The sequence below is a fragment of the Anopheles gambiae genome, chromosome 3, assembly GCF_943734735.2.
Source record: "Anopheles gambiae chromosome 3, idAnoGambNW_F1_1, whole genome shotgun sequence".
Classification (NCBI taxonomy): Eukaryota; Metazoa; Arthropoda; class Insecta; order Diptera; family Culicidae; genus Anopheles; species Anopheles gambiae.
This window is the reverse complement of record NC_064602.1, coordinates 7,999,501-8,020,854: the sequence shown is the minus strand read 5'-3', so window position 1 is coordinate 8,020,854 and position 21,354 is coordinate 7,999,501. Positions and strand designations below refer to the sequence as shown.

At 47.9% G+C, this 21,354-nt stretch overlaps 7 protein-coding genes and 1 long non-coding RNA gene across 8 annotated transcripts; 2 read left to right on the top strand and 6 right to left on the bottom strand.

The window, feature by feature from the left end:
* The first annotated feature begins 104 nt into the window (after positions 1-104).
* LOC1277723 (pre-mRNA-processing factor 40 homolog A) lies at positions 105-3,458 on the top strand. Its single transcript, XM_061661325.1, has 3 exons — positions 105-2,570; positions 2,648-2,989; positions 3,077-3,458. The coding sequence occupies exons 1-3, from the start codon at positions 396-398 to the stop codon at positions 3,296-3,298; spliced, it is 2,739 nt and encodes a 912-aa protein (XP_061517309.1). The 5' UTR covers positions 105-395; the 3' UTR covers positions 3,299-3,458.
* Positions 3,383-6,655, bottom strand: LOC1277724 (uncharacterized). Its single transcript, XM_317210.4, has 3 exons — positions 4,097-6,655; positions 3,862-4,016; positions 3,383-3,771 (listed from the first exon to the last, which is right to left on the bottom strand). The coding sequence occupies exons 1-3, from the start codon at positions 6,494-6,496 to the stop codon at positions 3,624-3,626; spliced, it is 2,703 nt and encodes a 900-aa protein (XP_317210.4). The 5' UTR covers positions 6,497-6,655; the 3' UTR covers positions 3,383-3,623.
* Positions 6,656-6,742: 87 nt separating this feature from the next.
* Positions 6,743-7,914, bottom strand: LOC3291689 (lactosylceramide 4-alpha-galactosyltransferase). The gene is made up of 2 exons (XM_555204.3): positions 7,232-7,914; positions 6,743-7,159 (listed from the first exon to the last, which is right to left on the bottom strand). The coding sequence occupies exons 1-2, from the start codon at positions 7,912-7,914 to the stop codon at positions 6,787-6,789; spliced, it is 1,056 nt and encodes a 351-aa protein (XP_555204.3). The 3' UTR covers positions 6,743-6,786.
* A 634-nt stretch (positions 7,915-8,548) lies between these two features.
* Positions 8,549-10,960, bottom strand: LOC3291688 (lactosylceramide 4-alpha-galactosyltransferase). Its single transcript, XM_555205.2, has 2 exons — positions 9,128-10,960; positions 8,549-9,050 (listed from the first exon to the last, which is right to left on the bottom strand). Exons 1-2 carry the CDS (start codon positions 10,126-10,128, stop codon positions 8,687-8,689), a joined length of 1,365 nt encoding a protein of 454 aa, XP_555205.2. The 5' UTR covers positions 10,129-10,960; the 3' UTR covers positions 8,549-8,686.
* A 336-nt stretch (positions 10,961-11,296) lies between these two features.
* On the bottom strand, positions 11,297-12,976 carry LOC133393720 (lactosylceramide 4-alpha-galactosyltransferase-like). Its single transcript, XM_061659824.1, has 2 exons — positions 12,035-12,976; positions 11,297-11,966 (listed from the first exon to the last, which is right to left on the bottom strand). Exons 1-2 carry the CDS (start codon positions 12,928-12,930, stop codon positions 11,603-11,605), a joined length of 1,260 nt encoding a protein of 419 aa, XP_061515808.1. The 5' UTR covers positions 12,931-12,976; the 3' UTR covers positions 11,297-11,602.
* Positions 12,977-15,555: 2,579 nt separating this feature from the next.
* LOC4578099 (lactosylceramide 4-alpha-galactosyltransferase) lies at positions 15,556-17,319 on the bottom strand. The gene is made up of 2 exons (XM_001237893.3): positions 16,291-17,319; positions 15,556-16,222 (listed from the first exon to the last, which is right to left on the bottom strand). Exons 1-2 carry the CDS (start codon positions 17,184-17,186, stop codon positions 15,859-15,861), a joined length of 1,260 nt encoding a protein of 419 aa, XP_001237894.3. The 5' UTR covers positions 17,187-17,319; the 3' UTR covers positions 15,556-15,858.
* On the top strand, positions 17,181-17,860 carry LOC133393281 (uncharacterized). The gene is made up of 2 exons (XR_009766070.1): positions 17,181-17,284; positions 17,358-17,860. It is a non-coding gene; the product is annotated as an uncharacterized LOC133393281 (long non-coding RNA).
* A 1,197-nt stretch (positions 17,861-19,057) lies between these two features.
* LOC1277725 (lactosylceramide 4-alpha-galactosyltransferase) lies at positions 19,058-21,340 on the bottom strand. The gene is made up of 2 exons (XM_317211.4): positions 20,318-21,340; positions 19,058-20,241 (listed from the first exon to the last, which is right to left on the bottom strand). Exons 1-2 carry the CDS (start codon positions 21,022-21,024, stop codon positions 19,878-19,880), a joined length of 1,071 nt encoding a protein of 356 aa, XP_317211.4. The 5' UTR covers positions 21,025-21,340; the 3' UTR covers positions 19,058-19,877.
* Between the last annotated feature and the right edge of the window lie 14 nt (positions 21,341-21,354).

The following is a 21,354-nucleotide window of genomic DNA, read 5'->3' as shown; positions in this document are numbered from 1 at the left end:
AAATATTCATAAAATTTACTTTTTATGGAGCAACAATTTAAAACAATTTAGAAGCATCATCAAATCAAATCATTTACAAAAATCATACATTTCCTGCAGGTTCTAAATCGATCTCAAAACTCCCTCTATTCGTGCTTTTTAAAAATGGCCGTCCAAGCAAGCCATGACGCAACCCGCCCGAACGCGCGTCTGCTGTCAAAGTGCCAACCAGCAACTGTCAAAGGTGGAAAATCGAAAACGGGACGCCTTTTTCGCGGACGGAAAGTGAAGAAAATAAAACACACACGCACGAACGAAAACTGTGCAGTGCAATCGTCCGCGGACCGCATTTCCGGTGTGTGTTGTGGGCTGTGGAAGGCCCCCGGTAGAAGGGTCACCCTACTCTAGCCAGCAAGATGTCGGTGCCGCCGATAGCCACTGGCCAACCGTACGCACCGCCGCTGGTGTCGCATTTCAACATCCCTCCGCCGGGTTTCGGTGCACCCGGTGGGGGCGCAGGCATCGGTGGCCCGGTAGCACTGGCCGCCGCAGCCGCCGCCAACGGGACAATGGTTGATCCTACGGCCACCGTGCCACCGGTCATACCGGCGGGCGCAGCAGGAGCAGCAGCAGCAGCAGTAGCGGCAGCGGCCGTCCCCGTGACCACGGCAATCGTGAACGAATGGTCGGAACACAAGACGCCCGAGGGCCGAACGTACTACTACAACAGTATCACCAAGCAGAGCCTGTGGGAAAAACCGGACGAGATGAAGACGCCGGCCGAAAAGCAGCTCAGCCAGTGCCCCTGGAAGGAGTACCGGTCGGATTCGGGCAAGCTGTACTATCACAACACCGCCACGAAGGAGTCACAGTGGGTGGCGCCGCCCGAGTATCTCGAGCTGAAGGAGAAGGTGGCGGCCGAACAGGCGGCAGCCGAGGCGGCCAAAGCAGCCGCGCTGAAAACCTCCGCCATGGCCAGCAGCATGCTGATGCAGTCGGTCGTGCTGCCGGTGGTTTCACCCGCCCTGGCAGGGACGCCGGCGACGGCAGGGGTGGCGCCGAATGCGGTTGTGGCGGCCACGGCCGCCGACGTACCACTCGGTCTGGGTGGGATGGCCGGCGTAACACCCGGATCGGCCGAAAACTCTTCCTCCGCGCTGGACCAAGCGATGGCGGCAACGCTGGCCGCTATCGAGGTGCCGGACGATCCAGTCGACAAGCGGCAGGACGAGGAATCCCAGCCGGGCCAAACGGACGAGGAGCCGGCCATGGAGTTTAAGGACAAAAAGGAAGCGATCGAAGCGTTCAAGGAGTTCCTGAAGGAGCGCAACATCCCCTCGAGCTCGTCCTGGGAGCAGTGCGTAAAGATCATCCAGAAGGATCCGAAGTTTAACGTGTTCAAGAAGCTGAGCGAAAAGAAGCAAGCGTTCAACGCGTACAAAACGCAGAAGCTAAAGGACGAGCGCGAGGAGCAGCGGCTGAAGGCGAAGCGGTCGAAGGAGGAACTGGAAAAGTTCCTCATGTCCTCGGACAAGATGAACTCGGCGCTCAAGTTTTACCGGTGCGACGAGCTGTTCGCCAACCTGGACGTGTGGAAGTCGGTGCCGGAGCAGGACCGGCGCGACATCTACGAGGACTGCATCTTCAACCTGGCCAAGCGGGAAAAGGAGGAGGCGCGGGTGATGAAGAAGCGCAACATGCGCGTGCTGGGCGAGCTGCTCGAGGCGATGACGACCGTCACGTACCAGACGACCTGGTCCGAGGCGCAGGTAATGCTGCTGGACAACGCGTCGTTCAAGAACGACGTCAACCTGCTTGGCATGGACAAGGAGGACGCACTGATCGTGTTCGAGGAGCACATCCGCGGGCTGGAGCGCGAGGAGGACGAGGAGAAGGAGCGCGAGAAGAAGCGGCTCAAGCGGCAGCAGCGCAAAAACCGCGACCAATTCCTCGCCCTGCTCGACACGCTGCACGAGGAGGGCAAGCTGACGTCGATGTCGCTGTGGGTGGAGCTGTACCCGCTCATATCGGCCGACCTGCGCTTCTCCGCCATGCTCGGGCAGCCCGGCTCGACGCCGCTGGATCTGTTCAAGTTCTACGTGGAAAACCTGAAGGCCCGGTTCCACGACGAGAAGAAAATCATCAAGGAAATACTGAAGGAGAAAGAGTTCATCGTGGTGCGGACGACCACGTTCGAGGACTTTGCGACGGTCGTGTGCGAGGACAAGCGGTCGGCAACGCTGGACGCGGGCAACGTCAAGCTGACGTACAACTCGCTGCTGGAGAAGGCGGTCGCGGCCGAGAAGGAGCGGCTGAAGGAGGAAACGCGCCGCATCCGCAAGCTCGAGAACGAGCTGAAGGGTGTGTGGATCGAGGCGGGCCTGTCCGGTGTCGACAGCTGGGAAACGGCCCAGAAGCTCGTCATGGACCGGGAGGTGTACGACCTGTACGAGAAGGAGGATAAGGTCGAGCGGCTGTGGGAAGACTTTGTCAAGGAGACGGAAGATTCCTGCAGCCACCATCATTCGCGTTCGAAAAAGTCGAAAAAGAGTCGAAAGCACAAGAAAAAATCGCGCTCCTCGTCCAAATCGGTAAGCAAAGGGGGTGGTGTGTGTTTTTTTATGGTAGAGCAAGTCTTATTTAACGGACAAATCCATTTCTCCTACAGCTCTCGGAAGCATCGGAAGTGGAGTATGAAAAGCCTTCGTCGAAGAAAAAGCGTCGATCCCGGTCGCGAACTCCCCTGACGGCGAGCGATCTGTCGGAAAGCGAGCATGAGCTGCACGAGGAACCGCTGCACCATCACAACGACCATCACGGTGGTGGCGGCGACCGATTGGACCGGAAGCGGAAAAAGAAGAAAAAGCACCACCGCAAACAGTCCCGCTCACCGTCGTACGAAGAGATGCTGGTGATGGAGAAGAATGGTGGCGGTGGTGGTGGTGGTGTCGGTGCAGCTGCTGCTGCATCCCGTTCCCGAACACCCTCCCCGGAGGTAGAGAAGAAAAAGGTAAGCTTGAGGGGTAATTTTCTCATATTAGGACCAATTTCACTTATCCATTTTCTTTTCGATGTATCCTCTCTCTCTCACACACAGAAAAAGAAGGACAAAAAGAAAAAAGACAAACGTCGAACGTCTCGATCGGTCAGCCGGGCTAGTAGCGGCGCGCGGATTCGCAGCCCCCTGGACGAGGGCCGCCGTAGCAGGGGCGGCAGCAGATCCTCCAAAATGGCCGACGATGCGGCACTGAGCGAATCGGAGCTGGAATCGCAGCGGGCCGCACTGTTGGCGCAGCTGAACGAACAGATGGACGAGTAGCGCGACATGCCACGAAGAGGAGAAGAGGAGGAGTAGGCGACCCCCGGCGACAACCATAAACGGAGACGGAGAGCACGCGGAGTACGTAAGAACGTGGGTGTATATTTTACGCGAAAAAGTCTATAAAATCAGTCCGCTACACAATCGTGAGCCGCCGCAAGTGGTCGTGTGTCTGTGTGTATGTGTGTTTTGCTTTTTTGGAAGAAAACCGGCCCTTCAAATGGCTAACCCGGCTCTAGCTGTAGTTTAGATAATTGTGTTTGTGTTAAAAGTGAGATGAACGTGGTGGTAATATCAGACTTGCTTTGGAGGAGCATCCTGACCGTTAGATGTCCTCCTCGATGGGCTTGTAGTCGGGCAGCAGCTCCCAGATCTTCATGCGCCAGCGCTGGCGACGCATCTCCGTTTCCTTCTCGATGCGCAAGATAATGTGCAAACGTTGCCACCGCTCGAACACTTTCCATTTCAGTTGCCTGAGTGTGTGGGGAGAAAGGGAAGAAATAAACGAACATATTAAGCATTCATTTGCAGATAGGAGACGACTTGCTCGTGACCATCCTTACCATTCGTAGTGGGAAGCAGCGTGGGACATCTTGCCGTGCAGTATCATGAGCGATTGCTTCGTCTTGCCGATCCAGATGGAGATGACCTTTTCCGCCATTCGCACCTCGTACCAATCGATGGCCACCTGCAGCTTGCACCGTTGCTCGTGCATGTACTGGGGCGTGTTGAGTAAGGGTGGGTAAAATTAACCATAAAAAACACATTTAAACAATTTCAATTAACTCTCTGCCTTACCATCTTCCAGTGTCGGACGGCCACCCGGTACAGCTTGTACTCGTGCATCCCATCCGCCAGCGCCTTCTTGCTTTCCCACAGCGCATTCGTAAGGAACCACCACTTGCGGAAGTACTTGCGCTTGTAGTACCGCCTCCGGTAGGCGATCGAGCGGCGCTCATTCTCGTGCCGTATGCCCAGCAGCAGCTTGAACGCATGCATGCCGAACCGTTTCAGCTTCAGCAACCGGAACTCCTTCGCGATCTGATTGTTAGCGATCCAGGCCTGCCGTTCCTGCTCCCGTATTATCTTCTGCAGCTTCTCGAGCTTACGCTTTTCGCGCATCTCCCGGTAGCGCCGCTTGCGCGCTTCCTCATCCTCGTGGCGCTTCGCCTCTTCCGCCGCCTGCTTCGCATCTTCGCGCTCCTTCTCCATGCGCATCCGGCGCTCCTTCGCCTCCTGGTGCCGCTGGCTACGCTCCAGCGCACGCTGCTGCATCTTGGCGAGGAACTTCGGTATCATCAGCCCCTGCGCCTGCAGCTTGCGCATCTCATCCTCCTCCGACGTGTCCGCCTTGATGTTGCCCACAATCTGAATGCACTTTGCCTTCGCCCGCAGCCGCACATGGCCGGTGCGGGCCGCCTTCAGCAGCTCGCTCTGTATTTCCGCCTTGGAGATTTTGGACGCTTCGGAAAACTTGGACAGCTTCAGCTCGGTAATGATGCGCTCCTGCCGCTCGAGCTTCAGCTTCTGCAGCTCGATAATGTCCTGCTGCACCTTGAGCCGATGCTCGTACTCCTTCTTGACGGAGGTGGGCTGGCCGGTCGAGTCGGTGGACGGTTTGCTGCGCAGTGCCCCCTTCTTGCGGCTGTGCCGGATGTTGCTGATGAAGTCGTTGATGCGCTTCAGCTTCTGTTCCCGCGTGCTCGTAACGCCCGCCCCCTTGGAGATCTTCTCCAAGATCGTGTACTGCAGCCACTTGAAGAAGTACTGCTTCAGCACGGCACGGTCGTGATTCTGCAGGTAGCCCTCCTTCAGCGCATTGCTGATGAGCTTGCGCGACTCCTCCGTCAACTCGACGCGATCGTCTTTAGCGGCGCCCGAGTCGGGCCGGTAGTTGGTAACGCACAGCTCGCTGTAATCCTTCAGATCACACTTCCGCACCACGATCGGGTCCGCTTTGGAGAGCTTCTCCGCGGCCGGTGCAATTTCCAGCAGCTCCGACTCCTCCTCATCATCGTACTCGTAGGCCAGCCTATTGCGGCGCGAAAAGGCCGAACTGGTGTCCTGGTCCTCCTTCGAGCCGCTGTGCGACGTGTCGATGCGCGATATGGTGAGACACTCGCTGCTATCGGTCGGGAGGGAATCGCGCTTGCCGCTGCGGTCCTCATTCGCACCGGAATGGTCCGCCGTGCTGTCGGTCGACTGGAACTCCGTCTCGTCAAACTCATCCACGTCCGAGTCGAGCGACTCCAGGAAGAGATCATGGTCGTCGAAATCGTACTCGGAACCGAGGGAGAACGAGGAATCATCTGCCGGAAAGGTGATGACCTCGGTATTGCCGAACCGCACGATCTTACTGTCTTCGTCCTGATCTTCGGCCGGATCTTCTTCCGGCTCGTGGTGGACTCCATTGGGTGCGTACTCCACTGCACCATTGCTCGGGCCATCCAATGCTCCGAAAATGGGCTCTACGGTAGCAGACTCCTTCTCAATGTCCTCCTGCTCCTCTCTTTCAATGATCTCTTCAATTGTAGCTGTCTGCTTCACCAGACCCAACGGCCGCTCATCCTGAATCTCCTCAAACAGCTGCTCCGAACCTTCGATGGCGCTCTGGTAAAAGTGTGTCGTATACCGCTCACACTCCTCCAAGCTCTCGTAAATCATCCCATTGTCAATCTTCGGGATGTTAATGTACAGAATGCTCCGCTTCTGGGTGCTCACCTGCGCCTTCTTCCCATTCCCTGCTCCACCCATGTGTTCCAGCTGCTTGCGGAACTTGTTCAGCTCATTCTCGCACAGCGTCAGCTCGATCGAACGGTTATGGTTTTCCAAATTTTCCAGCTGGTACGCCTTGACCGGATCGATGAATGGTTTCGTGCGCGTCTCACCACCCTTCTCCTCCTTCCGGCGGATCATCTCGTGCCGGATGTCCATCACCAGCACCGGATCGAGCATCGGTTTCCCATTGCCGGGCGTTCCACTACCAGCCCCCTCGCCTGCCATCATCAACCTCAGCTGGTTCTCGTCCACAAAGTCCATGTTGATGAACTTTTTCACCGTCTTGGAGGTGACGGTCAGGTTGTTGAGGTGCTTGCGACGGATCCGATCCCATCGCGACTCCTTCGCACGGGCCTTGCGCAGCAACTTCTCCAGTATCACGTCCGGATTATTATCCGGGTCGTTTTCGTTCGCGGACATTTGGTGCACGGAATATATGTATGAATGGGATAAAACCAATGTACGGGACGGGAACAGTCTTTTCGTTAACTCGGTGTCGTATATTCTTCTGGTTACTTTGCCTTTGTTCCCACACACTGTCAATGTTGTCGATAAACAACAGCTTGGCGGTTGCCATGGATATCGAACTTGAACGCAGCTGGCGCTTCGGTTCGGGGTCGTCGGCGGGTGCGCCATAATAACAATGTCACGCGTTGCGAAGCGTTGTTTGAAAGGAAGCTCTCTTTCTCTCTTTCTCTTATTTATTGTGTTTATCCTTTTTTTTTAAAATCATAACTATTTTCTTCATACACCCTCGGGCAGTAGTTTTGGGCAATCAACTGATAGCCCGTTGTGCCGCCAGCGACTCGCATCTTCCCGCTAGTACGATGGAGCATGTGAACGGTCATCGCATGGGCAAGGCGGTCCTTCGCTTCCTCCAGCCGGCTAGGATCGAACATCATGCCCACGTTGGTTTCGTCGAAGGGATGAAAGATACTCCGCCGGTGCACCTGCAGCATACCGCGGCAGCCGCTGTCAAGGATCTCCTGTAGGGTGAGTGTTTCGCACGTCTGAACGACCTGGTAGGTGAGTAGAAAGGACCCGTTGCGGATGTTTTTTTGTTCGTCGAAGTATTTAAAGTTGCTAAAAAAAACACAGTTAATGAAAACAATCAACTTTTTAAACGCTACAAAACTCCACATCGTTCGAACTTACTCGAGACAACGCTCGGCAAACAGTTCCCCAAACCCGCCCCGCCTTAGTCCGATTACGGACGTACCGACAAGCCGTTCCGTTTCGGCGCCGAAAAAGTTTGCATTGACAAAGTCGAGCGTTTTCAGCGTCACCACGTCGAGGTCGAGATAGATGCCACCGTACTTGTACAGCAGCACCAGCCGCAATATCTCCGACAGATACTCGGCACCATTCGGCCGTTCGTGCAGCAGGTCTGATCGGATCACCGCCTCCACCGGTGTACCTTGCGCGAACCGGTTCAAATCTAGCCAGCGGAAGTGAACGTTTCCAAACCCCGCCAACGTTGGCAGATCGGGAAACCGTACCTGGCTGGGGTTCGTTATTGGGTTCCAGGAGGCGAACAGGACGATTATCTTCTTGAGCGGATTGGCACGTGCTGCCGACTCGATCGCGCACGCCTGCCGCGGTCCGATCGTGATGATGCGCTTGAACGGTGCGGACGATTCGATGAAGTACACGCTGCTGTGCGCGTGCAAGTCATTCGAGGTATCGTAGGACGTCAGAAAGCCCGGATCTCCTTGAGCAATGTCGGCGGGAATGTACGTCGGTTTCGGCCGGCGATCGCGTATCAAACGGAACAGCAGCAGCAGCAATAATGCACACACAGCATATCGAACGTAGCGGAACGAATTATGTGAGATCATTTTGGAGGAGGTGATTGTACCTCAGGTAAGTATTGGTATCAACTGAACACGATCAGTTGTACGCACGTTTTTGGAGCAGGTTCGATACAACCTACATAAGATTTGTTTAAACAGCTGGTTTTAGCTTTCTGGCTCTCAGTCTGTGTCCGTGCAATGATACTACACGAATGAAAATGACGAGCAAGAGACAGAGATAAGCTGCAAACAAAACACGTAACATATGCTCAACAGTTTCGCAAACGATGTACAAGAGCGTATAAATCACCTTCAATCAGCTGTACGAACACGCCCGCTGCATAACGGTGCAGTGCGGGTCTTGTTTTGCGTGAAATTTTGCATTCCCTTTCATTCGTTTTCACGCAACGTACGCACGATAGATTGCCCCCCGAAGAATGTTGGAACATATTGGGGAGTTTTGACTTTCTTTTATAAGACGATGTCGTTGGAAGCGGGTTCGTCAGTTGATGGAGGTAGCAAGAGACAAAGTGATTTCTACTGATCATCAACTACACAGTGTTGAAACCACTTATAAGATTGTGTGATATTACAATAACTGCTCCGCGATAGCTCCAGGGTGGACATAAGGCCTCCAATTTTATAACGTGATATTTAAAAAATGTATCTAATTTAATGATTTGAAGTGTTACAAATGTGTTGATTGGGCGATGAGCCATTTATTGATACTGATCGTGTGACGACAGGGTGTGATCGCGTGTGATTGATCGAAGAATGAAGATCTCGCTACTTAAGACATGGTTATGAGCTGATAGTGTTAGAAGACGGGCCCACAAGACCCGTACACTTTGGGACAGTGCCGTTCGGCTAGCACACCGTATGCGACCCGTGACCCAACCCGCACCGGACTGTCTTTACTCAGCTTGTTCCAAAGGTGCACCACGATCGATCGGTTGAACGCAACGAGGGCCTCCTCCAGGCACTGTTCTTCGAATAAAAGCTCATAATTCCAATACTCAATCGCGTAAAATACGCTCGATGGATAGACGGTAAAGTGTCGGGAACAATGCCGGGTCATTTCAGCGATCGACTGGGTGCGACAGTGCTCTTGCAATACGCGCGTTATCACCCCTGGTCCATTATTAACCCAATCATTGCCGTTGAAGTTGGTCAGCAGGTCACTAAAAGAAAAAATAAGATCGTTACAAGTTTGGTCAAGGATATTCTGATATCGTAACTAGTAAATCTAGCCGCTTACCGAACACACGTTTCCGCTAGTTCGTGACCGTGGCCTTTTGATTCTAAGTTCATTACAGCGGAATTAATCAAATCAAACGATTCGGCACCGGCATAGTTCGGTTCCAGCTTCTCAAAAGACTGTTGCACGATCACATCCAGATCAAGGTACGTTCCACCATACTTGTAGAGGGTCAGATAGCGCATCACATCGGACAGATGAGAGTTCATGTACTGTGACTGTAGTATATCGCCCTTCGCCATCCATTCTTTCAGCGGTGTGTCGTTTGCGTATGTGGTCAAATTGACATAGCGCAGATGCACATTACGATACTCCAGCAGTGCGTCAAGGATTGGCTGTGTTGTGCGGTTCCGGAAGCCAACCGGGGCTGCAAACAGTACGTACACGTTCCACTCCGGGTTGGCCCGGGCAGCCGACTCTATTGCACACGCTTGTCGGGCGTTCAGGCGCACGATACCGTCCTTCCAGCAGGATGTTTCGTGAAAGAAGATGTTACGGCCATCGTCGGTCGGTTGCGGCATGGACTGCTGCACATCCTCCAGTATGTTTTTCTCGTGTATACCGTTCTCGGTAGTGGCGTTAAGGTCGAAGATCTTGAAACAGGTGTCGATCCATGGACTCGGAGTTGTTGATGCTGGAGAAGGCGTTTTGAATGATTCACTTGCCTGTTGGTACAAGTCTTTCGCAGTCGAGTGTTGAGCGTCGTATGTGGAGCTGCGTATTGGTGAACTCGTTGGAGTTGGTGAGGGTCTGGTGATCCCAATGATAGGCTTTAATTTTATGCAAGAATAGGAGAAGTATCCACTGCCCTGCCGAAATTCCGATACTTCGTTGACAATCTCAGAGTACATGTGCGGCGTGTAGGTCGAACTATTATCCCAAATCAGACGAAATATCAGAAGAAAAACTAATGTACCAACAGTACATAGAACAAAGCGACACTTTCTACGCGAAAACATTTTACATGTGTTCACGCTGAAGAGCCTGAGTAGCCGTATCATTGCTAAGCATAGCGAGTAACTGAACTCAATTATTTGATCAGACGTTTTTGGAACACTTCATATCACTATCGAAATCATTTACAGGGTTTTGTGATCCAATTCAAGACAGCCGGACACATTTGCTATTAGTCGTGAGTTACAACCATAATTGCGGCACTATGGTTGAATGCGGGGATGATACTCGGGACTAGTATTTCCCTCGTATGTCTGCGACACACTTGCTCAATCTGTAAAAGAACTAGTGGGGACGTTTGGTTCCGAGAATCGTGTCGCAGTTGTGGCATTGATTTAAACTCTATAGCTCATCTCTATTGACATAATATTTTTCCATTGAATTTGGTGGAGTGTTGGTAGTATTGCTAGATTTTACTGCACTGCAGGTGCTGGTATAAATCTTTCCAGATGCCTAACGACAGCAGAATTCCCGAAATCTTGTTTCACAATGTTCACCCGGAATGTGTAATTGCATCGGGCGCTAAGCTTGAGTGGTAGTAGGAATGTTGTGATATTGAAACATTATTCGCACCGAACTATTTAAGACCACGTGTTACAAACTATAGAACCAAAACAATAATTTTTTCTTCAGTTATCCTCTTTCTCGAACGACTACGACCTAACACAAGAACGCAATATAATAGCCAGCTTTCAAGTGTCGAGAAGTGTGCTACAGGTCTTACAAATACTCACGATTTGACAAAAGTATGTCGCAGTGTGGTTGAATCTGCACAACGCGTAACGATCAATGTACGCGTGTGCAGCTGTTCAAATAAGTGACACGCGTTTATGCCTCTCTTACGAAGTTGCTTTGAATTAGTTTCATACAACAATCGATTAATAAGTGAGTTTATTAGTGCTTCAGTGATTACTATCTTATACTCTCCTGATTTTGTCCGATCTCCTATTACGCGTGTGGTGCTATCATTACGTTTAAAGATGCGTACGACTATTGCAACAGCTCATTTCAGCAGTGGTAGATTGTCTTTTGTAACGCTCTAGGCACTCTGCATCGATCGATAGGATAATAGTACCATTGATTGTGTACTTCAGATGTTTTTTCAAACTCTATATGGCCCTTCCCATAATCCTTCTAAGATTAATTCAAATCCTCCTCGATTGCTCACCGTGCTATCTATGATTAGATATTGCACGAGATTGCGTTTTTCCAACTATTGAATTACTTTATGCCCGTATTTTATTGTTATACATTAAATAAATAATAACTTTATTAGTGTTTATAATAGTTTATAATAGAAGGAAACACTTATCCATCGAATTACAAATAACCACTTATAATATGCATTCCAATTGGTTGCTAAAGAAAATCTGATGTCATGTTCCAATACCTAAGCGAAGGTGAAGTTTGTCTTTATGGCAGTATTGCTTTAGTGATGAAGATTCTGTAGTCTGTGATCGTTTGTGATCGATCTATGATTTTAGGAGTCTTACATTAAGATATGATTCTGTGCAGGTGATGTTAGAAAACGTGCCCACAAGATCCGTACACTTTGGGGCAGTGCCGTTCGGCTAGCACACCGTAAGCGACCCGTGACCCAACCCACACCGGATTGTCTTTACTCAGCTTGTTCCACAGGTGCACCACGATCGATTGATTGAGCGCGTCGAGGACTGATTTTAGGTACGGTTCTTCAAAAAAGTTCTTATAATTTCCATACGCTATCGCGTAAAATGCGCTGGGTGGATAAACGGTAAAGTGCTGGGAACAATGCCGGGTCATGTTGGTGATGGAATGCGTTTGGCAGTGCTTTACCAATACGCGCGTTATTACCCCTGGACCATTTTGAGCCCATTGATAACCGTTATAGTTGGCCAGTAGGTCGCTAAAAGAAAGAAACGATCGTTAAAGTTTGGTGAAAGATCGGATCATATTAAAAGTCCGTCCACTTACCGAACACACATTTCCGCCAGCTCATGACCGTATCCTTTCGATTCGAAGTTAATCACACCGGCAGCAATGTACTGAGGCGACTCGGCACCGGCATAGTTCGGTTCCAGCTTCTCAAAAGACTGTTGCACGATCACATCCAGATCAAGGTATGTCCCACCATACTTGTAGAGGGTCAGGTAGCGCATCACATCGGACAGATGCGAGTTCATGTACTGTGAGCGTAATATTTCCCCCCTCGCCATCCATTCTTTAAGCGGTGTGTCGTTTGCGTATGTAGTCAAGTTAACGTAGCGCAGATGCACATTAGGATACTCGAGCAGTGCGTCAAGGATTGGCTGTGTTGTGCGGTTCCGGAAGCCAACTGGAGCCGCAAACAGTACGTACACGTTCCACTCCGGGTTGGCCCGGGCAGCCGACTCGATTGCACACGCTTGTCGGGCATTCAGCCGCACGATACCGTCCTTCTTCAAGCAGGATGTTTCATGAAAGAAGATGTTACGCCCATCGTCAGTCGGCTGCGGTATGGACTGCTGCACATCCTCCAGTATGTTTTTCTCGTGTATGCCGTTATCGGTAGTGACATTACTATCAAAGATCTTGAAACAGGTGTCGATCCATGGACTCGGAGTTGTTGGTGTGGAGGTAGTCGTGACGACACGCTTCAATGTTGGAGACGGAGCTGTGAAGGATTCACTTTTCTGTTGGTGTAATTCTTTTGTGGCAAAAAATCGGTTTTCGTATGATTCCCAAAATTCCAAATCTTCTTGGACAATCTGAGAGTAAATGTACGGCGTAATTCTCCACTGGCGATCACCAATTCGACGTAACAGCAGAAGAACCAAAACGAAGGCACCAACGGTATAAAGAACAAAGCGACACTTTCTATGTGAGAACATTTTACACTGAAAAGCTTGAGTAGTCGTTTCTCGGCTAAGCACAGCGATCGACTGAACGCGATGATTTGATCAACTGTTTTTGGAGCGACGCCTGGGAACAATATTGGAAACTTTGATTTAAACAGCTTTATAGTGCGTCTCTATTTGCCCGAATTGTTTTCCAAGAAATGTGGCGGAGTTTTGGTAGTACGGCGCTGTTGTAAATATTTCAAAGGTTGTTGTTTTTTTTTTTTGGACTTAAAGTCTATTAGCCATATTCGCATCTTTCAATCAATTCAATTTTGAGGTGTCGAAGAACTTTGGTAAATACAGTACTTGTTTGACAATGTTCGCGGAAATGTACGATTGCTTCGGTAGCTGTTTGCTGTGAGGTTAATATGGCGTGAAACTAAAAATGAATGTGTTTGCAGTACAAACCACGAAGAAGATGCCAAGGGAACTTGGGCTACTAACGCTAGTTAATGTGCCAGCGCACACCAGCCGATTCTGGTTTCAACAACGCAACGATCAACGACGACTAACTTAGATTTACAATAAGGTCCTACCTCGCCGATCGCTACTATACTGTGAAGCTGGGTCAATATATGTACAGGTCAAATCCAATCAATGAATCTTCAGAGGACCAACGCAGGGCACCAACTTCGGCACTCTATTGCCCTTTTTGCTAAACTACGATGCCAATAGCAGTAGAATGCTAGTACTCAGGCTCTTCCAACCAGTTCTGCATGTATCGTGCTTTCGACGTCGTCAGTGATGATTTCGTGCCGGGGATCTCGGTAGTAAAATTCACTGCTGTTTATTCATTATGTGCCCATTTATACACTGTAAATTTCAATTGTTATAGATCAGTTGATAGACATTAACGCACGTGAAACACACAGGTTTAACAACAACTGGCTCATAACGTACATACCCGTTATATGTACTTAGGTACTACCTGCGGGGTTGGTTTATAAAGTCCAAAAACTTCAGCTGGAAGCCCTATCGCCATGTCAGATCCGAAGCGGTTGTGCTAAAGTCTGCTTTCCGTGAATGATGATACCATTAGTCATGCCAAGAAGAACGATAGGTGCTTTTAACTGTCGGCAAACTACATAACCTGCTACAAAAGGAATTTGTTCTCACGTGGTCTATTCCAGGTGATAATGTAGGAACTTTGTGCGTGTTTTTGGAACAGAAGATCTAGCAATTGAATACGCTTGCTTATTGATAAATAATTTTTCTAATTACAATTTTACTTAATTTTAGTCCTAGTTCTAATTCCCTCATAAATTCATTTTCTGCACTGATTTCTCTAATTGTACTAATAACTAACTCTGGCATTACATGCAAATAGCCTACCGTTAGGCGTTATTAACGCGTTAGTATAAATCTACAAAGTGGTACCAATTGGTGGATTAAGTAGAAAATCCTGTAGCTATTCATCGTACTATTTCTCAGTAGCCAACTGTTTGAAATTTAGGATCTTTTCGATTGGCACCTGTTGAGTATAATATGGCAACCTGTCACGGCTCGTTGAATGGGTAAAGATATTTAACGAATTAAGTGTAGTGTAGGTCAATAGTATATTTAATTGATTATTGCAGATTTATTGTCTAAAAATGTCAACTGGTTTTGTAATGATTGGAATGATTGTAATTTGATTGGCAAATCTGGTTGAAAAGTTACCGAATTGGCACGATGTTACCTCGATCGACCGATCGTTAAAAGCTGAGCTTTTGCTAGAAATCAAAGATAGGCGTTAATGGGTGGTCAATTCCTTAAATGCGTCTGCCTCCGTTGGTCAGACGTTTTAAAGAGATTTTTAATAATATCTAGCTAAGGTGGTAATGATAGGTCTATCAAAATTTGTGTGATATTGAAATATTTCGTTAATTACACCTAGTTAATTCGGACCACGTGTTACAAATCATCCAACCATAACATCAGTTTTTTCGTGTTCCTCTTTATCGAACGACTACGACCTAAACTGCACAACTAACATTGACTGCACTTAAGAGCGGAGTAAAACATGCAAGAGCTCTTACAAATACTTATAATTTGAAAACATATTTCGCCACATTATTTACTTTGCACAACGCGTAACGCATGTGCAGCTGCTCAAATAAACGACACGCGTTGCTGTGCCTCTAACGCAGCATTTAGGGGTGAACAGGCCGTTAAAACGGGACTCTATATGAGTTACAAACCAAACTGCTGCTAATACTGAAAAACGGGTTTGGACAAACGCGTCGAGTTGGTTTGAATCATTTTCATATTTTCAACAACCGATTAATAAGTGAGCGTATCATTGATTGCTAACTCATACTCTCCTTCTTTGCCTATAAAGATGCGTACGACTATTGCAACAGTTCATTTCAGCAGTGATAGACTGATTGTCTTCTGTAACGGTCTGGGCACTCTGCATTGATCGATAGGATAATAGTACTATTGATTGTGTACTTCAGATGTCTTTTCAAACTCAATATATGACCGCTTCCTTTGATAATCCTTCAAAGATTAACGAGCGTGGTGGAATGAATCGGCATTCGAATCCTTCTTTATTGCTCCTCGTGCTATCTTTAGGTTTAGGTATTGCACGAGGTTGCGTTTTTCTAACTATTCAATCACTTTATGCTCATATTGTATTGTTATACATTAAATAAATAATAACTTTATTAGTGTTTGTTACAGTACGAAACACTTGTCCATCGAATTACAAATAACCACTTATAATATGCATTCCAATTAGCTGCTAAAGATCAATACAAGATAATCCGATGTCTTGTACCAATACCTATGCGAGGGAGAGGGATATCTACATGGCAGTATCGCTTTATTGATGAAGATGTTGTCGCAATGGCGACAGCATCGACAGTCTGCGATCATGAGTGATCAATCGATGATTTTAGGAGGCTTGAATTAAGATATGATTCTGTGCAGGTGATGTTAGAAAACGTGCCCACAAGACCGGTAAACTTTGGGGCAGTACCGTTCGGCTAGCACACCGTAAGCGACCCGTGACCCAACCCACACCGGATTGTCTTTACTCAGCTTGTTCCACAGGTGCACCACGATCGATTGATTGAGCGCCTCAAGGGCCGATTTTAGGTACGGTTCTTCAAAAAACTGCTTATAATTCCAATACGCTATTGCGTAAAATGCGCTGGGTGGATAAACGGTAAAATGCTCGGAACAATGCTGGGTCATGTTAGTGATCGACTGGGTATGGCAGTGCTTTACCAATACGCGCGTTATTACCCCTGGACCATTTTGAGCCCATTGATAACCGTTATAGTTGGCCAGTAGGTCGCTAAAAGAAAGAAACGATCGTTAAAGTTTGGTGAAAGATCGGATCATATTAAAAGTCCGTCCACTTACCGAACACACATTTCCGCCAGCTCGTGACCGTGGCCTTTCGATTCGAAGTTTATCACACCGGCAGCAATATACTGAGGCGACTCGGCACCGGCATAATTCGGTTTCATCTTCTCAAAAGACTGTTGCACGATCACATCTAGATCTAGGTACGTCCCACCATACTTGTAGAGGGTCAGGTAGCGCATCACATCGGACAGATGCGAGTTCATGTACTGTGAGCGTAATATTTCCCCCCTCGCCATCCATTCTTTCAGCGGTGTGTCGTTTGCGTATGTGGTCAAGTTGACATAGCGCAGATGCACATTAGGATACGCCAGCAGTGCGTCAAGGATTGGCTGTGTTGTGCGGTTCCGGAAGCCAACTGGAGCCGCAAACAGTACGTACACGTTCCACTCCGGGTTGGCCCGGGCAGCCGACTCGATTGCACAGGCTTGTCGGGCATTCAGCCGCACAATACCGTCCTTCTTCAAGCAGGATGTTTCGTGAAAGAAGATGTTACGCCCATCGTCAGTCGGCTGCGGCACGGACTGCTGCACATCCTGCAGTATGTTTTTCCCGTGTAAGCTGTGCCCTTTAGTGACGTTACTGTCAAAGATCTTGAAACAGGTGTCGATCCATGGACTCGGAGTTGTTGGTGTGGAGGTAGTCGTGACGACACGCTTCAATGTTGGAGACGGAGCTGTGAAGGATTCACTTTTCTGTTGGTGTAATTCTTTTGTGGCAAAAAATCGGTTTTCGTATGATTCCCAAAATTCCAAATCTTCTTGGACAATCTGAGAGTAAATGTGCGGCGTAATTCTCCACTGGCGATCACCAATGCGACGTAACAGCAGAAGAACCAAAACGAAGGCACCAACGGCACATAGAACAAAGCGACACTTTCTATGCGAGAGCATTTTACTTGTGTTAACTCTGATAAGCTTGAGTAGTCGTATCTCAGCTAAGCAAAGCGAGCAACTGAACGCGGTGGTTTAATCAGTTGTGTTTGGAGCACGTGAGTACAATGTTGGAAACTTTGATTTAAACAGCTTTATAGTGCGTTTCTGTTTGCTCGATTTTTTTTCCAGGAAAGTTGGTGGAGTTTTGAAATAGCGCCGGTGGTTTTTATTTACTTTTATAGAGACTTTGAGCCTATTGGCCTCATTTGCCTCTTTCGATCTATCGAGGTGTCGAACAACTTTGAAAGTCCAGTCGTTGTTCGATGATGATCGCGGGAATGTACGATTGCGACGGTCGCTGTTTGCTGTGCGGTTAGCGAATATAAATAAACGTATTAGGCGAGATCATTTTTGGGACATTATTATTCAGGTATAGTGAGGTATACATAATTCCTATCTAAGTTAAACATGGTGTGCAACTGAAAAATGATTGTGATTCCAGTACAAACCATGGAGGAGATGCCAAGAGAGCTTGAACTATTAAATGTAGTAAATAGTAGCGTCAGATGTAGTAAACAGGTGATCGAGCACAGACGACTAACCAACGCATCGATCAACGACGCCTACGACCTGTTTGAGTTTGTATGAGCATTTGTCATAAATCATGGTACCTGGTTGGTTTACAAGTACACGATATTAATGTTTGGATGTCTAGGTTACGGTCCCATGATGTTACAGATAAGGTCGTATCGCGCCGATCGCTATTATTCTGTGAAACTGGGCTTTTATAATTCCCCTTTTTTGATCTTGAGGAGTGATCATCAATGGAACACGTGAGCTTCACGACATAACCTCCAGCAAGGCGCTCTACTATTGCATTGACTCTACGTCACGACTGTCTGCGATGTTTTTTTCAGTTCCGACTCGAGAATTCACTGCATTTTTAACATATAAACTTTGTAACTTTCTTATTGTTCTTGAAACATTAACGCATCTGGAAGAATCGCATGCAATTGTCCATCGCTGGACAAATAATTATTAAAAAAAAGAAGTATTGAAACACGATCCTATTGCATGTTCCAATATTTAGAGTATTTTATGTACTTAGGTGTATTTTTATACCTCCGGGGTTGGTTAAAAAGGTTTAAAAAAATTGTAATATTGTGCCATATGCCAGGTTCGTTGCAGTTGTGCCAATGTCAATGTCGGTAACGTATACGTACCAACGAGCTGTTTTTAACTGTCGGTTGAACACACCACCTGCCACAACTAAGCCGTTGTCTTCAAGATGGTCTATCACATATGAGACTTTAGGAACGTGTGTGTAAATTCTTCTAATTTTTCTTAATTCTAGCCTTAGTTTTAATTCATCCTTTCATTCATTCTCTTCACTAGTTTCTCTAAATGTGCTAATTCCTAAGTCTATCCGTACATGCAAATAGTTTACAGTAAGGAATCATTTACGTTGTATCGTATGTATAGGTTTTGTACTAAAGTGTACAGTTACTGTCAGCCACGATAAGTTGTTTGATCTACAAAGTAACATAAATTGATGGATTAAGTAGAAAATTTGGTAGCACTTCCTCGTTCTATTGCTTGGTAGTCAATTGTTTGAAATTTACGGTCTCTTCGATTGGTTCCTCACGGATGTCTTGGTGGTCTATTCGATAGATGCATCAGCTTCCTACAACACCGGCTAGAATCGTTTCTCAGCAGGACCGTTTCCCTGTCGCGTAGGGGAAGAGGTTCTGCAGTCAGATGAAAGTCAGACGTTTGAAAAGAGAGATTCTTAATACTAATTAGCGAAACGTGGTAAAGGTGCTATTGATGTATTGTGTGATATTGAAACACCACGTTGATCGTGACGAATTATTTCATTAGACCACGTGTTACAAATTATCCATCCATAACATCAGTTTTATTTATTCGTAATGCTCCTCTTTCTCACACACCTATGACCTAAACACAAGAACGTAACATAAACAACCACTGTACTTAGAAGCGGAGAAAAATATGCAAGAGCTCTTGCAAATACTTACAATTGGACAAAATATTTTGCCACACTGCTTCTAGTTCGCACAACGCGTAACGCATGTGCAGCTGCTCAAATAAACGACACGCGTTGCGGCCTCTCTTACGCAGGATTTAGGCCTTCACAGGCCGTTAAAATTGGGTTCTATATGGTTTACAAACCTAACTGCGGCTAATACTGATAAACGCATTTGGTCAATCGTGTCGAGTTGGTTTGAATTATGTTCACACAAGTGACATGACATTAACTAATAAATAAGTTACGAGTGTATCAGAGATGACTAACATATCTGTTTAAATAGCTGCTAAATCAAACGAGATTCCAATGAAATGAAGAAAGAGATTGCTAAATCAGAGAGTGTTCAGTAGCACCTGGATATGCACCTAAAAAAAGTGTTAATTTACACACGTTTCGGTGTAGATTCGAGTCAGCAAAGGAATGGAACAAAAATTAAAATTGAACTGTAAAATGAGTTAGCTACCTTCTATCGCTAAGAATTTGTTCATTCAAACGATATCGACTATTTTTAGGCACTGGCAGTTAAATTGGGTCTAACACATAGGACAATTATTAAAAAAACCAAGCACCAACACACAAGATAAGACTACAATCAAATCGGTAAGAAATTGTGAAGCAATACAATAGAACAATACATGCGATTCGGTATTGTTTTGGTGTTAGAAAACGGTCCCGCAAGATCGGTACACTTTGGGACAGTGCCGTTCGGCTAGCACACCGTAAGCGACCCGTGACCCTACCCGCACCGGATGATTCTTGCTAAACTTGTTCCACACGTGCACCACGATCGATTGATTGAGCGTGTAGAGGGCGTGCTCCAGGTACTGTTCCTCGAAAAACTGCCGATAATCTTCGTACCCTATCGCGTAAAATGCACTGATCGGATAGACGGTAAAGTGCCGGCACCGTTCCCGGGTCATGTGAGCCGTCGACCGAGTGTGGCAGTACTTTTGCAGCACGCGCGTTACCACTCCCGGGCCATTGTTGCCCCAGTCCTTTCCGTTGAAGTTGGCCAGCAGGTCGCTAGAAGAATGAAACGATCGTTACATGGTTGGTCAAGGAGGAATAGATCTCGTATCTTGTAAATCTAGCCGCTTACCGAACACACATTTCCGCCAGCTCGTGACCGTGGCCTTTCGGTTCGAAGTTCATTACGCCGGCCGCAACCCATCGCACCGACTCGGCACCGGCATAGTTCGGTTCCAGCTTCTCAAACGATTGCTGCACGATCACATCCAGATCAAGGTACGTTCCACCGTACTTGTACAGGGTCAGGTAGCGCATCACATCGGACAGATGCGAGTTCATGTACAGCGAGCGAAAGATTTCCCCACTCGCCATCCATTCTTCCAGCGGAGTTTCGTTCGCGTATGTGGTCAAGTTGACGTACCGAAGATGCACATTGCGATACTCGAGCAGTGCGTCAAGGATTGGCTGTGTCGTGTGGTTCCGGAAGCCAACCGGAGCCGCAAACAGTACGTACACGTTCCACTCCGGATTGGCCCGGGCAGCCGACTCGATTGCACACGCTTGTCGGGCGTTCAGCCGCACAATACCGTCCTCCTTCAAGCAGGATGTTTCGTGAAAGAAGATGTTACGCCCATCGTCGGACGGCTGCGGCATGGACTGCTGCACATCGTCCAAGCTGTCCCCGGCGGCAAAGCTGTCCCCGGGGACGATCTGGAAACAGTTGTGTATCGGCGGATCCGGAATGCAGCTGTACAGGATGTATAGTGCGGCCGAAAGAAACAGAAACACGTACACGATCCGCCGTTTGTATCGCATCGGTTGCAGCCAGAAAGACATCGGGACCCGGTTCTGTCGAGTGGCGACCACACTATGCACCTCGATGCGTGACGCAAAACGGTATTTTTGGAGCAAATTATTTACATCTCTTTACAAAATGATTCACTGATACGATATTGCCAAAGTAAATAACATAAACATTGCCGGATGATGGATAAAACGCAGCACTAGTGATGGTACTATCGTTCCGAACCTGCTAGGTTCAATCTGTTCTGTTGGTGGAACGTTCGAAACGCAGCAGAACAATATTTGTTACTAACCAAAACTAAAAAAATGCAAAGGTTAAAGTGGAAAGAAAATTAAATGATTTGAATCAAATTATTTCGCTTG

Coding starts and splice junctions, on each gene's coding strand:
- LOC1277723 (XM_061661325.1), top strand. CDS start 396: ATGTCGGTGCCGCCGATAGCCACTGGCCAACCGTACGCACCGCCGCTG. Junction 2,571..2,647: donor CGCGCTCCTCGTCCAAATCG/GTAAGCAAAGGG, acceptor TTTCTCCTACAG/CTCTCGGAAGCATCGGAAGT. Junction 2,990..3,076: donor CGGAGGTAGAGAAGAAAAAG/GTAAGCTTGAGG, acceptor TCTCACACACAG/AAAAAGAAGGACAAAAAGAA.
- LOC3291688 (XM_555205.2), bottom strand. CDS start 10,128: ATGATACGGCTACTCAGGCTCTTCAGCGTGAACACATGTAAAATGTTT. Junction 9,051..9,127: donor CTAGCGGAAACGTGTGTTCG/GTAAGCGGCTAG, acceptor TTTTTCTTTTAG/TGACCTGCTGACCAACTTCA.
- LOC133393720 (XM_061659824.1), bottom strand. CDS start 12,930: ATGTTCTCACATAGAAAGTGTCGCTTTGTTCTTTATACCGTTGGTGCC. Junction 11,967..12,034: donor CTGGCGGAAATGTGTGTTCG/GTAAGTGGACGG, acceptor TCTTTCTTTTAG/CGACCTACTGGCCAACTATA.
- LOC1277725 (XM_317211.4), bottom strand. CDS start 21,024: ATGTCTTTCTGGCTGCAACCGATGCGATACAAACGGCGGATCGTGTAC. Junction 20,242..20,317: donor CTGGCGGAAATGTGTGTTCG/GTAAGCGGCTAG, acceptor TCATTCTTCTAG/CGACCTGCTGGCCAACTTCA.
- LOC4578099 (XM_001237893.3), bottom strand. CDS start 17,186: ATGCTCTCGCATAGAAAGTGTCGCTTTGTTCTATGTGCCGTTGGTGCC. Junction 16,223..16,290: donor CTGGCGGAAATGTGTGTTCG/GTAAGTGGACGG, acceptor TCTTTCTTTTAG/CGACCTACTGGCCAACTATA.
- LOC3291689 (XM_555204.3), bottom strand. CDS start 7,914: ATGATCTCACATAATTCGTTCCGCTACGTTCGATATGCTGTGTGTGCA. Junction 7,160..7,231: donor TTTGCCGAGCGTTGTCTCGA/GTAAGTTCGAAC, acceptor TGTTTTTTTTAG/CAACTTTAAATACTTCGACG.
- LOC1277724 (XM_317210.4), bottom strand. CDS start 6,496: ATGTCCGCGAACGAAAACGACCCGGATAATAATCCGGACGTGATACTG. Junction 4,017..4,096: donor CCGTCCGACACTGGAAGATG/GTAAGGCAGAGA, acceptor AACACGCCCCAG/TACATGCACGAGCAACGGTG. Junction 3,772..3,861: donor GCTGCTTCCCACTACGAATG/GTAAGGATGGTC, acceptor CCACACACTCAG/GCAACTGAAATGGAAAGTGT.